This window comes from Malurus melanocephalus, unplaced genomic scaffold, assembly GCF_030028575.1.
Source record: "Malurus melanocephalus ecotype Western Australia unplaced genomic scaffold, MMel_1.1 scaffold_273, whole genome shotgun sequence".
Taxonomy (NCBI): Eukaryota; Metazoa; Chordata; class Aves; order Passeriformes; family Maluridae; genus Malurus; species Malurus melanocephalus.
In genome coordinates, this window is record NW_026623505.1 from 985,217 (window position 1) to 1,000,786 (window position 15,570).

Consider the following 15,570-nt stretch of genomic DNA (forward strand, 5'->3'; position numbering starts at 1 on the left):
GCGGGCGGGGCGGCGGGAGCTGATTGGCGGGGCGGCGCGCGCGGCGGCCGTTGGTCCCTTTGAACGCGGGGCCGCGGGGTCCGGAGCCGTCATGGCGTCCGCGCGCGCCGCGCTTTGCCGCCAGCTCCACCGCGATGGCAGCGCCGGTACGTGAGGGGAGGGGAAAGGGGACACGGGGAGTGCGGGACTGAGCCTTTCCTCAGTGCCCGAGCGAGCGGGGACCGGCCTCGGTGTGTCCCTGCCCGTAGCGCCGTGCCTGAGGACCCTGTGAGCTCTCGCAGGGATCCTTTCCTAAGGAAGAAGGTCCCGGTTTTGTGTACAGCCTTGACATGCCAAATACAGCGGTGAATGTGTACAATCCAAGCCTTTCTGGCTTCTGGTTCCCTAGTGCAGTGCTGTAAGCGGTATGTGCGGGGCTTGTCACGGCTGGGGCGCTGCTACCGAGAGCGTTTGGTGATGTTCGAGTCTCCTACAGCGAGTGTACATTGTCCTTGGATGTGTTGTCAGCCTCAACTTTTCGAAGCTGAAAACCGTATCGTTTACCTTAATAGTTCTTTGCTGTTCTGTAAATTTCATTTCTAGCACGTACCCCCCTGCAAGGATCCCGTAACGCGAAGCCATCAGATGGAGTCAGAAGTTTGCTGTCCTCTGAAGGAGGYCAAGGGGTTAGGAAACAGAAGAGTAAGTGAAAATTGCACAGAACACAATGATATGCTATAATTGTTAGTGTTTATGTGCTGTTAYTGCTCTGTTGTTCAAAAACTGGTTTGTGTTGCAGAGACTCATTGCCTCCTTTACAGCTCAAAGGAGCGGTTTTTAAAACGTGACTATTGGAATCTTCCCAAAATAGCTTCATGTGTGACTTCTGCTGATTAGGAAGTCAAATAAACTATTTTGTTAACCTTGGGTTTAGAGAGCTTTTTATGCATGTTTAATATTTAAAACRTCTCTCAGTTYGTYTCTCAATCATTATGGATCWGGATTGTGGTGGGTAMACTTGGCAGAAGCTGAAATATCAAACCTGGCTGTAATCTGGTAGTCTATCTCTAATCTTTGTCAAGTGTCCAGATGACTGCTATTGAACTGGCTGATTGCAGTAAAAAAGCAGTTGGTATTGGGCTGTGAAGCTGATAATCCAACAACCACGCGGGATGTTGTTTTTTGTATACAGAGTTAATTAACCTTGTCTAATTTGGTTGCATTTCCCTCCCTGTGTGCATGCACACCTTCTTCCTCTACCATTCTCCTCTGCATCCTTTTGCAGGTGAGACAAATCTGAGCAGTGAGAAGAGTGCCCCCACTCCAGTAACTGCAAGGAGACTCACATCTCTCGGATCAACGGTAAGACTGTGCTGTGGTGTCTGTAGCACTGTCAAATCCCAGATAAACTTCTCTGACTTTATAGATAAACTATAAAGCCTCTTCATATAATTGTCATTAACCTACTCAATTGAACTATGGAATACGTTGTTGTGCTTGTGTTCTTTAGTAACTACGCAGGAAAAATGAAATTGCTGCATCCTTGGGAGTCATGGGGTGTTTACTTGGGACTACAGAGCAGCTTGTTATATTTGGTGTTATACTTTTGGAATTCCTTTTTCTCACGCTCACCAKGTAATTATGGTGTGGCCCCTTCTTTTTGAGGAGGTGATGTTTCTCTTCCTGCTTTCATGGAGTGGGCAAGGCAGAGTGGAGACCTGGTGGTGAAAGGAACAGGAAGGGGTTGGTACTGCATGTACAGGTTTTCAGTGCCCTATGCAAGGACATGATTTCAAGATAGATATCTTAATAAGTAGAGCAATGATAACCGTGACTTACTAATTTAGTTGGCAAGTATTGATGGTGTAGGATGAAACTCTGCAAAGCAACCTGTGGTTAAGRTATAGAAGTGTTTTTACAAAGCTTAGGGTCTGCTAAACTCTCCAAGTTCATTCCTGTTCTTCCTGTCCCTTTGGTTATGAGCTGTCCCTTCAGAGTAATGYTGATGAGACAGTACAGTGGCAAACCTCATCCTAACCTGATACTTTTCTGGCCTGTCTGGGAGAGAAAGGTTTGCTGTTTATTTTGTGTGTATCTTTGTAGTATTGCCTACATGAAGCACTCTCTTACATTTAACTGTGTTCAGCTAGTATGCAGCTAGAGATTTCTAATGCATCTCTTTTCCAAAGCCCGCTAATGGAGTTGTGAAGACTAGAAAAGATCTTATGCTTATGAAAGAGAAGAAGAAACAGAAGGCACTAGAGAAGGAGGTATGAATATATTATGTGAGTGCAATCCTGTCATGTTTCCCACTTGCATTAATTCCTGCTGATTGTGAATAGGTATCCTGTTAGTCTTTTCAAAAAGAGAACTAAATCCTATGTGTGGTACCCTAAAAAGGTCGTTTTATTTAACCATTGTTWGCTGAGATTTTTTGCTGACTGTTTGTCCTACTTTTAATGCTTAAGAGTCACCCTAAACTGTATCAGTACACTTCTGTGTACTAATTGAAGCCTTGTGTCTCAAATGTCACAGCCAAAATGGAGAATTGGCTTCTCTTGCATACCAAAGCTAAGACAATTTTTATTTTAATGTGTATGGGCTCAGTAGCATAAAATAAGTCAAATTAAATGTTGCTGTTGTTTGATGTATTTTAACAGAGAGTTGTGGTGATAATTCTTCTGTCTTCCTGTGAATGAGAGTTGAAGATATATATTCTGAATGAAAGTTAATACAGTTTGGGTTCTTATGCCTGTGGTTTTCTAGGAGTGRCTAAACTAATGGTAGTAGGAAATACAGAAAATTCCTCTTGTTTTAGATTCGTGCATTAGTGAGAGAACGTGGGGAGCAGGATAAAAAACTTCAAGCTCTRGAGGAAGATTTTGTTAAGATTGAAGCAAAACTGAGTTCTGCAGTTCAGGAGAAAACCTCTCTTTCGGCAAATGTTGCATGCCTGAAGAAACAGCTTCTGGAGCTAACAAGAAGCAATGAACTACTGAAGTCAAAGGTATTCAGACAAATAAGTGCCTCTTTGCTTTGTCTTCACTGTTTTTAAGYTTCCTGTGCAAGAGGAAGCTTTAATTGCTGATCAGAATGTGTTTGGACATATAGCATGTCTGGTTTGGAATCTGGTGCCCTTCTGTCTTAACACAGAGCAAGAGGCAAGGCTTGGAAAGGGTTGTGTGAGCAGCAGTTAATAAAAAGGACTTGTGCTTACTGGCTTTATCTTCTTCTCTAACAAGCTGTCTGAAGATGGTGTGCAGAAGAAAATGAGCAGCCTGTGCATGGAGTTGATGAAGCTCAGAAATATGAGGGATGCTAAGGAAAAGGTATGATCATTTGCACAGGACAGTAATTCTGAGCTGCTCAGGAACAAAAGCAGTGATCCTCAGTACAGTTTGAAGCTCTTTGTGGTGGTTGTTGTAACAAGTGGCTGATATCTTCACTGAGGGGTACTTGCAATCACATTTAGCATAGTAGCAGGTGCTATCATTAAACCACAGTGATGAATTAGTTTTCAGTTTACCACTGTCTCTTACACGAGGTCTTTTTTTTTTTCCTTTACCAAATCTCATGTTAATATGTGGGTTTTCTTTGTTTTTTTTTAAGACTGCACTGGCCAAACAGGAAGACATGGAAATGAAGCTGCAGGAAGTGCAAAGGAATCTTGAACATTCAAAAGGAAAAGTAGCACAGTTACAAGAGAAACTGTAAGTGCTAGGAAGGGAATTGATGAGTTGATATGACCTAGCTGTGTTTTCTGTGCTTTATAGTCATGAAAATAGAGGCTGTCTCCCTACTGAGAAGGAACAGACAGTATCAGTTGATGTAATCAGGAATGAATGCAAAACATTGTTTCTCTAGTGTATCTAACCTTTTTCCAAAAGACAAACTGTATCATGTCAACCCTTTGTCTCCCAGTGTGGTGTGGGTGGGGTTTTCTTGGGTATGGGGTGGGAGAGAAGATTCTGTTTGGAGAAAAAACTGTTGTGCTTGGAGGATGATGTTCTTGTGGGTATTTCTGGCCCTTTAGACTACTAAATTAGGAATAAGCAAGAATAGAAAAGCATTAGATTAGGAGCTGAAATGCTAATTCTGCAGCCAGGCTTTTGACATGAATTTGATGAATGCCTTCACGGTCTCAAGAGAAGTTCACTGAAGAGTTGTTGTGGTGCCTTCAGAGCTGCTTTGGTGTAGGCACATGCTCAGAAGGGCACCTGCAGTCTCTTGGCTTCAGCAACTTTGTGGGGATAGAGAGGGAGTTCTATCCCTCTTCTCAGAGGGACAGAACTCAGAGCAGAGTTCTTCTCAGCACTTGCTCTGCTGCCCAAATAATGTCATGTGCTGCACAGGAACAGCACTAACATGGCAGCTATTGCTGAGGATAGTGACCTAGGAAGGATGAACTGCCAAGCCATATTTTATGTCAGCTTGGTACAATGGGCACTGCAGCATTAACCTGGCTGTTAAAATACCCAAAGGTAGTAATGCAGATAGTGCAAGTCAGAAAGGGAGGAGATGCTAACTTGCTACAGCAGCTGCCTTATGTTAATGCACTATTATGTTTCTGGCATCTTGCTTGTGGCAGAATATGGCTCAGCACCTTTACTACAAATAAGATGACCATCTGGAACAAGTATGAAAGAGGGTGTAATCACTTTTCATGGCCAATACCAGTTTGTCAGCTCAACTGAGGCATGATAGTCTCAAGTTTTTAAAATATATCCTAAAAACTGCCTGGTTTCAGGTCTGCTACTGAAAGAGAGAAAGTTGAAGAAAAGTCTGACACTGAAAAACTTCTGGAATACATCACAGAGCTCAGGTAACAGCAAATAGTTCTCGAGAAGGCAGTTTGCCTCTTGGAAACCAGCAGWGCTTAAATATTTTTCTTTTGTGTTWAAGTGTAAGYTTACAAATGAAATTTRGTGGTAAAAAGTGTCTGAATTTTCTTCTGCAGTAGTGTTGCAGAAACAGCCGAGAAATACAAACTAGAAGTCACCCAGATGGAGGAGACATTGAGTAAAAAAGACCAARATATTGAGATCTTGAGGAACACCCTCAAAACCAAAGAGGAGGAATCAYGTAAACTGATAAAAGAACTAAATGAGAGGTGTCAACTGCTTCAACAGGAAAAAGGTAATAGTTAGCTCTTGTACACTGTTCCCTATGTGGGATCATRATAGGTATTGAAGCATCTCAATTGGGTTTCCTCTAAAATGTCATTTTATTCTGGTTTGTTCCAAATGACAAGACTCTGAGCTCCAGCTGGAAACACCAAGGCATGCTTTTGATAACAGGGAAATCACTTCTCCTCTGACATCTGTTAGGCCTGAATTACTGTTTCCATGGAGTATAACTTGGATAGTTAGCATACAATGAAAATTGTASGAGTGGCTTTAATCTGGAGATGAACACTATGTTCTTGTTCCTTACTGTTCAGTGAGAAGCAGTATAATGTCTGAATTCACTGTTAGCAGCTTGTACACAGATTCACTGAGGTGTTAGCAATGTGGCAAGGATCCTTCTTCACTTCCTTACCCCTTCTCTCCCAGCACCAGCARCTCTGCCATCTGAGACGTGTACTCAGTTTTCTGTACCAGCTGCCTTTTGTGTGCTAGTTTGTGGAAGAACCTTTGGGGAGCTCATGTAGTTGTTCTGCTGTTCTGGTGAAGGCTAATTGTCTGGTCCAAACACTCCTGCTGTTAAAATTATTTTAAAGTGGTACCTCGAGCCAAATTTGAGGAATTTCCAGATGGGTTTAAGGTGTGGGATTTTTTTTGTTTGGGGTTCTCTTGCGTTTTTGTTAGGCAAGGGAAAAACAAACAAAAGCTGGAATGGAAGTATTGTGAAGAGTAGATATTGTARTTATTTGAAGATAGAGAAGGGAATTTGTGTTATATTGACAATTTCTCTATGCAGAGAAAGAGTTGTCTGAGACCAAAGGACAGTTCCTGAGTATGAATGCTGAAATAGAAGACCTGAAAAAAAAAATTCATTCGGTGGAACAAGAACACCAAAAATTGCTTCAGAAACATGAGGAGGTCGTATCTCAGCTGCAGCAAGAGAAGGTAAATGCAGATTATAAATTAGTMTAAAAACAGATTGTAATCCCAAGGATTGGCCCTACTGTTTCTGATTTAGGTTATGCATGATATGTGCATTCCACTGATTACATCATCATTAATATGGCAAAGTGGGTGCTGGCCTGTAGGAACTTCTGTCATCTAATAAATCTAAGAATTGTTGCTGGTGTGAGGGGAATTTTGGTTCTTCCTATAGATCTGAAATGTAAACACTGCAAATTACCTTTGTACTACCCAGAAAGTATTGAGAGTTTTAAAATCTGTGGTACTCTGGCACGCAGGAGTCATCTGCATCAATGCAGCAGAAGTTACTGGAGTTTGAAGATGAAGTAACAAGTGAGAGACATCTTCTGGAAGAAGAGCTGAATGATGCCATGAAGGAGCTGAACCAATTGCATACAAAGGAGAAGAAAGCTGAAAAGYTGGTGAAGCGATTGGAACAGGAAATCAAATCTCAAAGTCTTGAACTCACACAGAYGCAAGAAAAGTTGAACGGGTTTGTGAAATAAACTTTCCGATTCTAAAGCTTTGAAAGGAAAAATGTTAAATCAGTTATATAAAAGAGCTTCTGAGCCCAATTCATGTTTTAGAGACTTGAGCAGATCTGAAGTTATTTCTATTACTGATAATGATTGGATCTATTCACTACCAGTAGTAACTTGAGTCAGTATCAGTAACAACTTGAGTCCGTTTTACTTTGTTTTATATTAAAACAACAAAAAAAAAGCCAGTTAGGACTAGCTTTAAAGGCTGGTATTGTAGTGCTGTGACTTTKCTGTGCTGGACAAGCTCTGTGAGACGTGTGCTGGCTGTTTCTGTCCTGGAGAGGGCAATGATGGGAAAGGATTTTGAAACCAGMTGTTTCTTGAATTATAAGTTTACTGTTAGGTCTTCAGTCTATTCTAGATCTCCATGGGGAAATCCTTAGTAATACCTCTTCTGGAGATTGAGTATATGAGAAGTTTCTGGTTTGTCACAATTTATTGCTGCTGCTTCAAGCCATAACTGATAGCAGCACTTGGTGATGTGTTCAGACATACTTGTCTCCAGTATGCAATGCTGAATTTTTATTTCAGGAAGACTGCAGAGTTGGAGCAAATGAAGGAAATGCACTGCAGTGCTGTATTGCAGATCCAAGAAGAGCACAGCAATGCACTGCAGGAGCTTGGAAAGACTGTTGCTGACTTTGAAAGGTATTTAAAGTTTGATTAATGTATASGACAGATGACAATAAAATGCACTGCTCACTTATGTGCCTTTGTACTTGACACTGTATRTGAGCATTAGAGCAGAGGATTTTATGATGGTATTTGATGGCATTTAGAATTTATTTCTTGAGTACTAGGTGAGTGTGACAGTATCAGTATCTAGCTCAGGAAAGTAGATGTTTCTTCTTCCAAAATGTAACCAGTCGGAGGAGTTATGTGCTCTTGAATCACAATGAGATTTRTTACTGATGATAACTTTCTTTGCACTGGAATGTCTTGCAAAAAGAATTGCTTAGACTCAAAATTTGCACGGGATTGAGATTAGTTTACTACAGTTACTGCAAATGCTTTACCTTAAAATATTCAGGTTGTACAACTATGTACAAAGTGAAACTGTTATTGCTGGGTATGCATGGCACTCCTGAAGGATCCAGTGTATGCCAACTCCAGACAGCAAGGTGCTTTGTTTATTTTAAACTTCAGACAGAGTAGGTCTTTTGTGTTTTAGAGTAGCTACAAAAATATGGAAATATCTGTACTACAGCATTCATCCTAGTGTTACTACTTACAGCTTTATGGAACTGTGTTGTGGTTTATTTTTTACCTTTGGATTCAGCAGTGCCAGTACATTGCTATATTTTGTGATAATATAATCTCTGATACTTGCTAGCATGAGTTTGACATGTTCACACCTTACAAGAATAATACAATCTGTGTTTTGCCTGAAATAACAAGATTTTTTTTTATTTGTACTGTAATACCAGCTACAAGAAAACATCAGCTGAAGAAATTTCCAGTCTTAAATTGGAGAATACCTCTCTGCAAGAAGAAGTTGCCAACCTAAAAAAAGTAGGCAAAGAGAATCTGCAKTTGCTTCAAGAAGCAGAATACGCTAAAAACAAAGCAAATGAAGAATGTGCAAGGTACTACACAGACACACTCTTCCTTAAGCTAAGGAATGCAAACGAAGGCTTGCCTTTCTAACTGGAATTTTTTGTGATGCTCTACTGGATAAGTCAGTATTTGGTGTAAGCTGAAGTTTCTTGCTTTTCCAGTGCAGAAGGTCGGAAATACTGACAGACAAAATTTATTAGGTTAATATGCATGATATCACCTCAAAGTCTGCTCACAAGCAGATGCCAATTAACCGTTCATGACCTGCCACACTGTGGTGATGTAAACTGAGGTTCTCTGCCTAATGTGAGGCACCACAGTGCTGCTGATGAGCAATAATACCCAAGAAGCTGTGTTAGGCCAGCAGCTGAGGATATGTTTCTCTGAGTGTCTGACAGCAGTTTAGTGATCTGTGTTCTCTATGGTTCTGTGCAGGTTGAGATGTTTCCTTTCTTTCCTCCCCACCTGCTTATTGTCTCCAGTTTCTATTAGAACTGGTACAAGTTCCTGGGTGAGGTGGCAGGGTAGGGGTGGAGCAAACAGCTAGGGCTGAAGAGAAGTCAGTGCTTTTAGATATAGGGTTTTTGTTATCTTGAATACATCCACACTGAACAGTCTTGATCAGTTCCTGCTAGAGCAAATCTCCAAATCTCTGCATGGAAAGCCTAACTACTAAACTATCCCTGCTAAAAGCTGCTGGCTTTGAACAGCCATGAATTAGAAACATCATTCTTTGCTTGCATCTTTACAGGAAAAGATCAAAATGTTGTTCATCTTTAACTTAATTGYCTTCTCTACTGCTTTTCTTTGTGGCACTGTTTGTGCAAACCTTYGTTTCAGTTCTATTAACAGCTTTTCAACCATGGTTACTTGGGGGTTTTAGATTGAGAGTATTGGGAGAAACAAAATGAAGGCTTATTAATGAACTATGTTTTTTTCCTCAGGATGCTTTTAGAAGTCCAGACCAAGCTTGCACTAAAAGAAGCAGAAACAGAGAGATCAAAGGAGTCTTGCCTTGCACAAATGACCAAACTTCAGGAACAGTTTGAAGAGCAAACTGAAGATTTGAAAAGACAACTTGAAGCAGAAAGATCAAGGTGATTTTCTCAAACTATAACTGCACATTATGGCACATCTAAGTTCTTTTGGGAAGAAGTGCCAAGAGCTAACAATGAACATAATGAAACTCCACTTCTTGCTTTTTAGGAAAACCATAAGTGAAGATGTGACCTCTAGCTTAAATAAAGAGATCAAGACCTGGCGTAAACTGTATGAAGATTTACATAACAAAGTTAAGCCTTTTCAGGTGTGTTGTGAAGTAGGTGTTTGTTGGTATGGGTTAACATGAGACTTTGGCAGTTGGCTGAAGTTCTACTCTTAAATATGCTGCTTCCCRTTCTAAGGCATTTTTCTGTAGTGGTTTCCTAAGTTACTGTTCATTGAACCAGCTTTCCYCTTCCCAAACTCATCTTCCTTGGCAAATTGTAGTTCAGTAAAAAGCTATGCTTAKTTGAAACATTTCTAAGAGATTGAAATGTATTACAGCAACAACTAGATGCTTTTGAAGCAGAGAAAAATGCACTCCTGGAGGAGCATGGGGCAGCCCAAGAAGAACTGAATAAACTGAGTGATGCATATGCTAAATTGCTTGGCCACCAGAACATGAAGCAAAAAATCAAGCATGTTATGAAGTTGAAGGAAAACAACACCCAGCTGAAGCAGGTTTGTGCAATGTAAAATAAGAAATCTGAAAGTTAGTAATGTGCTTGATGCCTTTGTTTGTTGCTCTAAATATTTATAGACTAATCCTACAAGCTACTTATTTCTGTGGTTCTTAAATTCCCTGCATGAAGCAGATTACAATAAACCACCAGTCTCCAGAAATGCCAAGAGAAWCTTTTATTTTTGACTGAATTTACAGCATGTAGAGGGATCAGCTGTACAAACAACTACYTCTACTCTGAGCTTGCTTGGCTTTTTGTACCTCTTTTGGGTGTCCTAGASTTAATAAACTATCTGCTGAAAGTGTCAGACTGCCAGACTGCTTAGTGGTGTTAGACAGCACCTGTACACTGCTGCTGGTTTCTTGACACCTATATGTTTGGATTGGGTTTTAATGTCACCAATAACTGTATGTTTAGCATTAGGCAAAAGGGCTCCCTCTGTACATGATGAAGCAGGCTTTTCTGGTTTTCAGCTAATTTCTAAATTTTGTTTTCTCTAGGATGTCTCAAAACTGCGTGCATTGCTAGCCAAGGAAAAGCAAACCAGCAAACATCTTCAGGAGCAGCTGTGTGCAGTACAGGGCRTTAAGCGTTTTGACCCTTCCAAAGCTTTTCTGCATGATAGCAAGGAAAATATTCCTCCAAAAACACCTCTGAAAGAAGGTAAGCTTATTGATGTAGTCTTTGTACCTATTCAGCTAAACCCAAGAAGGTAGGAGAGCCTTGCACACTCTGCTGCATCTGGGGAAGGAGAATGGCATCTCTTGTTTCACAGCAGATCTTGGAGGATGCATCCATGGGGCACTCCCAGTGTGCAGTTTGCTGTTGTGCTTTCCAGCCCAAATCCTGCCAAGCTGACAGGAACAGGTGCTGTGCCAGCTCAGACAGCACAGCCACTTGGCTTTTGTCACCCAGCTCACACATTACAGCTGATGAGGTGACAGGAAGTGTCTCCTGTACGGGTTGTGGGGTACAAGTACTCAACCAGAGCACTTTTGCATCTTGATTCTTTAGCTGCTACCTGACAGTACCTTACACTACTGGAAGTGTCAAGGTMAGATGCAAAAGGCCTGCAGATAAATGTGGAATGGAGGGAAAGATGGAGAGCATGGGGGCACACCAAGGAAAGCAGGATAGGGAAAAGAGTTTCATTAGAGTGTCTGTTCCAGGGGCTGAAGTCATGGCTTTCTGTTGGATTCAGTGTAGGGCCTTCTGCCCCTGAGGAGACAAAAAAATGTCTTCATGTGGTGGGAGCAATAGTGAAAAACGCACACTTAGTAGCCTTTTTCTATTGCAGGTAATAAAAACAAAATTTGAAGTGTTGTTGATATTAAAGCAGCCATAAAGTCATGTGGTACAGAAGACTTCAACAGACTGCTTCTTCAAGGTGAACTTGGATGCTGTACATAATGCAAATCAGTAGGAGCACTRGAAAAATTATTTAAAATTATATATTTTTAGAAAAACTATGTTTTATTGAGAAGCARCAGGTGACTGCATGTTCCTGGCTCCTGGTAACACAATTTCACAAGCATGAACTCTGAAAAGTGTTCACTGTTGCACTTTTTTGGGTCTGCTGAAGCTGCGTAGTCCAGTTTTGAACAGAGCTTCTTGAGCTTGGAAAAGGTGAATAAGCACTGGAGAATTAGATGACAAATTAAATCAGTTTCATGCAAATTGTTTGATTTTTTTTTATATAAATATTTTTAATTTTTTTGTSTCTCATGTATACAATTCTAGGTAAAATGATTTTTTTTCTGTTTCTAGCTGCTTTGGTACCAATGGTAGCAGTACTGCCAAGAGACCCTTTTACTTCTGTGGCCTACACAATACAGAATGAGTGTAGAAAATGGGACTGTACACTTCATTTTGATATTCTATGGGATCTATTTTCAGTATATGATAATTTAAATCCTGAGGCTAGATACTGCAGCTGTTAATCTTCAGAAGRGCAGTTTGAGGTTAAAGTCAAATTGACTGCATTTATCTAAATGTTTGTGTGCTGTGGCTAAGATTAGGTTCCTAAGAGCAATGCTGTGCTCACTGCACTCCTAAACTGCCATGAGATCTTTGTAGCCAGCTGTTGTAAGTGCTCAGTGCTAGTGACAAGGAGTAACAACAGAACTTGTCTCACTTGGGTAGGAGGACACCCACTGTACAAACTGGAACTTCAACAAGCGGGAAAGAATTTAACTGCATTTGGAATTATTTTAGCACAATAAACATTTTAATTTAAAGAATTTGTCCATTTCCTTTGTAAACCAGGGATAAAACCAAAAATTGCATTRCAGTGTGATTGATCTGATGTTCTTTGTTCTACTTGTTTCATAACAAAGCCCAATGTCAGTCTTGCCTCAAAAGCTACATGTTCTCTTGTCTTAGAGAGCTTTCTTAGGGAAATTATTTAGCTGAATTGTACAATCCTTAGAACCTGCAATTCTTATTTCTCTTRATACAGAAGTAAATACCAAACCTAAGTGCAAGGTGGAACTGTGTGTTCTTGTTATTGTATGCCTGTGCAGATATTCTGTGCAGAGGTCCTGCAGAAGGGCAATACCCAGCTGTTGGAAGGTATTGCTGTTTATGCTGACATTGTGAGCTTCCAGAGATTTAATAATTCCTAGGAAATGACATACAGACAATGCACCTGAAGTCCAAGGACAGAAGTTGCTAGATGTTGTCTGTTAATGTTGTCTTTGTGCATTTGCTGGATTACTTGATCCTCTGAAGATTGAGGATGAGGATTAGCTTCAGGTGTTTTAATTAAGAGAGTASTTGGTATTCAATTTAGCAGCCTGAAGTGTTGAAAGACATTTTAATAAACAGGCTATCTGATACTGGAGTTCCATCCTTAGGGAGAAAAACCAGCAAGTTTTGTTGTGTGAAAGATGTAATTGGGCTAAAATTTGTAGAGAAAATGTGCATTTATCTGAATGATAATGGAAGATTACAGTAAATTCAAATTCAAAACATAGAAATAGACACACTGAGTTAAGGYACTTTTTTTTTGAATGCCCCTCATTTTTGGTGTTTGACATGTCCTATGTCAAATTAGCAGGACTTTTTGACAGAAGTACAAATAYGCCAAGAGAAGCCAAAAATGGCAGGTGTCACAGGACTGGGATTTTAACGTTGCTGCACCCTTGTTTGATACAGCTGCCATGAGCATGTTTGTATTGACAGAAGGAAGGGGAACCAGCAAATAATTCTGCTAGCCTTACAGCAGGGGTGATCCTTGAGCTTTAAAATATTGATAAATCGTGTAGAGCAGASTGGGGAGAGAAGCAAAAGGTGGAACTCAAGGGGAAATTGAGAGCTTTGTGTCAGCTTCAGTCTAGCAGGCATTGCCACTTTCATGCACATATGAAATGACATTTAAAACTGAAACCTTGATATTTATAGCTCAACTGACTTAAGTATTCACTGCAGGAATCCGTTACTTTCATGCTGTGGAAGATTTTTTTTTAATTGGAAAATCCATGATTTAACACAAAGTTATTTCTCTGATTGTTCAACTTTGTGTATTGTAGCAAGAGCTGGGCTGTGCTCAGTTGAAATGTAAAATGAAGAGCTCTTAGAATTCTCAACCTGCCTGACCTAATTAGAGCCCTCCTCCTGTTTGCTATAAAAGACAAACCGTATAAGACTCAGCGCCAGTGCTTTGAGTGAATTTTACACACACAATGGCTGTGCTTGCTCATGCTGGCTGTTATGAAGTAAAAATTGAAGCTCATACTGAGCTGCTTAAATGGTACCACTGGGACCAGACCAAAAGCTTAACAGGATTCAGAGCYACACGTGATGTAAGGCTTGGATTTGTGTTTTGGTTTCAAAGGTCAACAGAGCCGGTGCTGCTCTCAGTCCATGTGCTCTCTGCAGGCACAGCAGACAAAGGGACAAGTGCACRGTTGAGCTGCAATGAGCTCCTAGGCTGGTAATTCCTTCTGTAGTTTGGCAATGCCTGAAGTGCTGCTGGACATGGAGCAGGTAAGGCTCTGGATGTTTGCATTAACAGGTTGCTATCACACTTGGATTACAAAATCTAGGGAAAAGAAAATGGGGGGAGGACAGAGGGAGAGAGAGACTTAATTATGCTTTAGTCTCTGTGAATCACAGTCTGAAATGTGAATTTAATGAGTGGTCCATTTAGTCACCCAGGGATGCATTATGCTTAAGTGACTGTGATACAGACAACAATATAATTTTTGTCTAGCTGCACCCTAAAATCATAGTGTTTCACAAAGTGAAATGTAACAACAATAAAAAAATTGTATGTATAGGTAGYACAATATGGAACTGAAGGTAAATATTACAGAAAAAAAACTGATTATATAATGAATATCCAAAAAACTACATGTAATTTAACTTATTCTGGTGACAAAGATGGTAAGATATTTTACAGGCTGATTGTAGCTTGAGATGCTGTTTCTTCTTGCTCTGAGCCTGGAAGACAAAATTTTTATTTCTCCATCATGGTGTTTGTGGAGATGCACATGGAGCTCTTCTAGTCTGTGTTGGGAGGAGGTGGTGYGACATCAGATGTGCTGGGAGTTCTTACCTCCATGCTGCTCAAGAGTTTGGTATTTCTTTGTAGATTTTTCCTCTCCATTTCAAGTTATGAATTATTGGTATTTTGAAATACAATTCTAAGGTTAATGGAAGGGAATTAAATAGCAAGAGCTTGTTACAGGAAGAAAAACAGGCATCTGCATTCCATGAAGGCAGAAACTGGCTCAAGTGGTTTATTACAATTTTTTTATATATGTACACTTTTTCATCCTTTGAATGTTAGTTGTCATAAGTAAAGGTCGTTTGCAATATTCTATTAAATTTTAGCATTGTTCTATTAAATGTTGGTGGACGTTGCTGGTGTTCTTCTTTGACTACTACCAGTTGAAACAGTTTAAATCAAGTCAAGTTGAAATAAATTCATCCGGGTAGACACAAGTGTGAATGTAGCTAAAGTGAGTTTTGACTAGTGGTTTTTATGCATCTACTTAACTTCAGTTCTTGTGGTAAAACAGTACTAGGTGCAGTCTCTGCCTTTGTGGGTCAAAAATGGTACAGTAACACTTTGTCGATGCTGCTACCTTCAAATCTTGCACTAAAAATGTGGAATGATAGTATAGGGAGAGTGCTGTAAACAGTGGTTGCCCTCTTGCACACAGCTTCTCTCTTCTCTGTGGGATTTACAAGTTCCTTTTAGATTGAACTCTGAATGCTCATTATTTTCTGCCATTTTAAAAGGTTAAATGAARTAATTTCTTGGGCATAAGGGACAGAGCTATATGAAGGGTAGTAAGACACTTTGGTCTAATTCCAAAGTTCCGCTTCCTTTTCTACAAAACAAAGACCACAATAGAAAGATTACAGTTGTRACAGGTGCACTGCGGTCAAATGTTAAAACACAACAACACCTGTGATTACTGTGATAACTTTGATTGCTGCTGGAAGTACTATAAACAGGACCACAGGTCCCAGCCCAGCGTGTGCTCATCGCCCTAAGCTGCCCATCCCTGTGTTTCATTATAAAGGYTAGTAAGGGTTATTCGATGTCATGCTTTCCGAGCTCAGTGTTGTGTTTGATCCCTGCACACTGTGTACCGTCTCCGAGCACCCCGCCCCGTTCCCCTCCACCACGTGCGCTGTTTGCTCTCCCGCGGGCCGCGCCCGCCCCTTTAA

The 15,570-nt window shown here is 40.5% G+C and overlaps 2 protein-coding genes across 2 annotated transcripts in view; one reads left to right on the forward strand and one right to left on the reverse strand.

Moving 5' to 3' along the window:
* NUDCD2 (NudC domain containing 2) overlaps positions 1-93 on the reverse strand; it is a 3,777-nt gene extending 3,684 nt beyond the window's left edge. The window contains exon 1 of the mRNA XM_057376198.1: positions 88-93. Coding sequence (XP_057232181.1) covers positions 88-93 — 6 coding nt within the window. The remainder of the gene's footprint in view (positions 1-87) is intronic.
* Positions 45-11,565, forward strand: HMMR (hyaluronan mediated motility receptor). Its single transcript, XM_057376196.1, has 18 exons — positions 45-146; positions 583-681; positions 1,265-1,341; positions 2,169-2,249; positions 2,798-2,986; positions 3,222-3,308; positions 3,589-3,689; positions 4,727-4,801; positions 4,937-5,115; positions 5,899-6,047; positions 6,344-6,558; positions 7,139-7,255; positions 8,035-8,193; positions 9,109-9,261; positions 9,371-9,470; positions 9,710-9,886; positions 10,389-10,551; positions 11,186-11,565. The coding sequence occupies exons 1-18, from the start codon at positions 92-94 to the stop codon at positions 11,203-11,205; spliced, it is 2,196 nt and encodes a 731-aa protein (XP_057232179.1). The 5' UTR covers positions 45-91; the 3' UTR covers positions 11,206-11,565.
* The last annotated feature ends 4,005 nt before the right edge of the window (positions 11,566-15,570 follow it).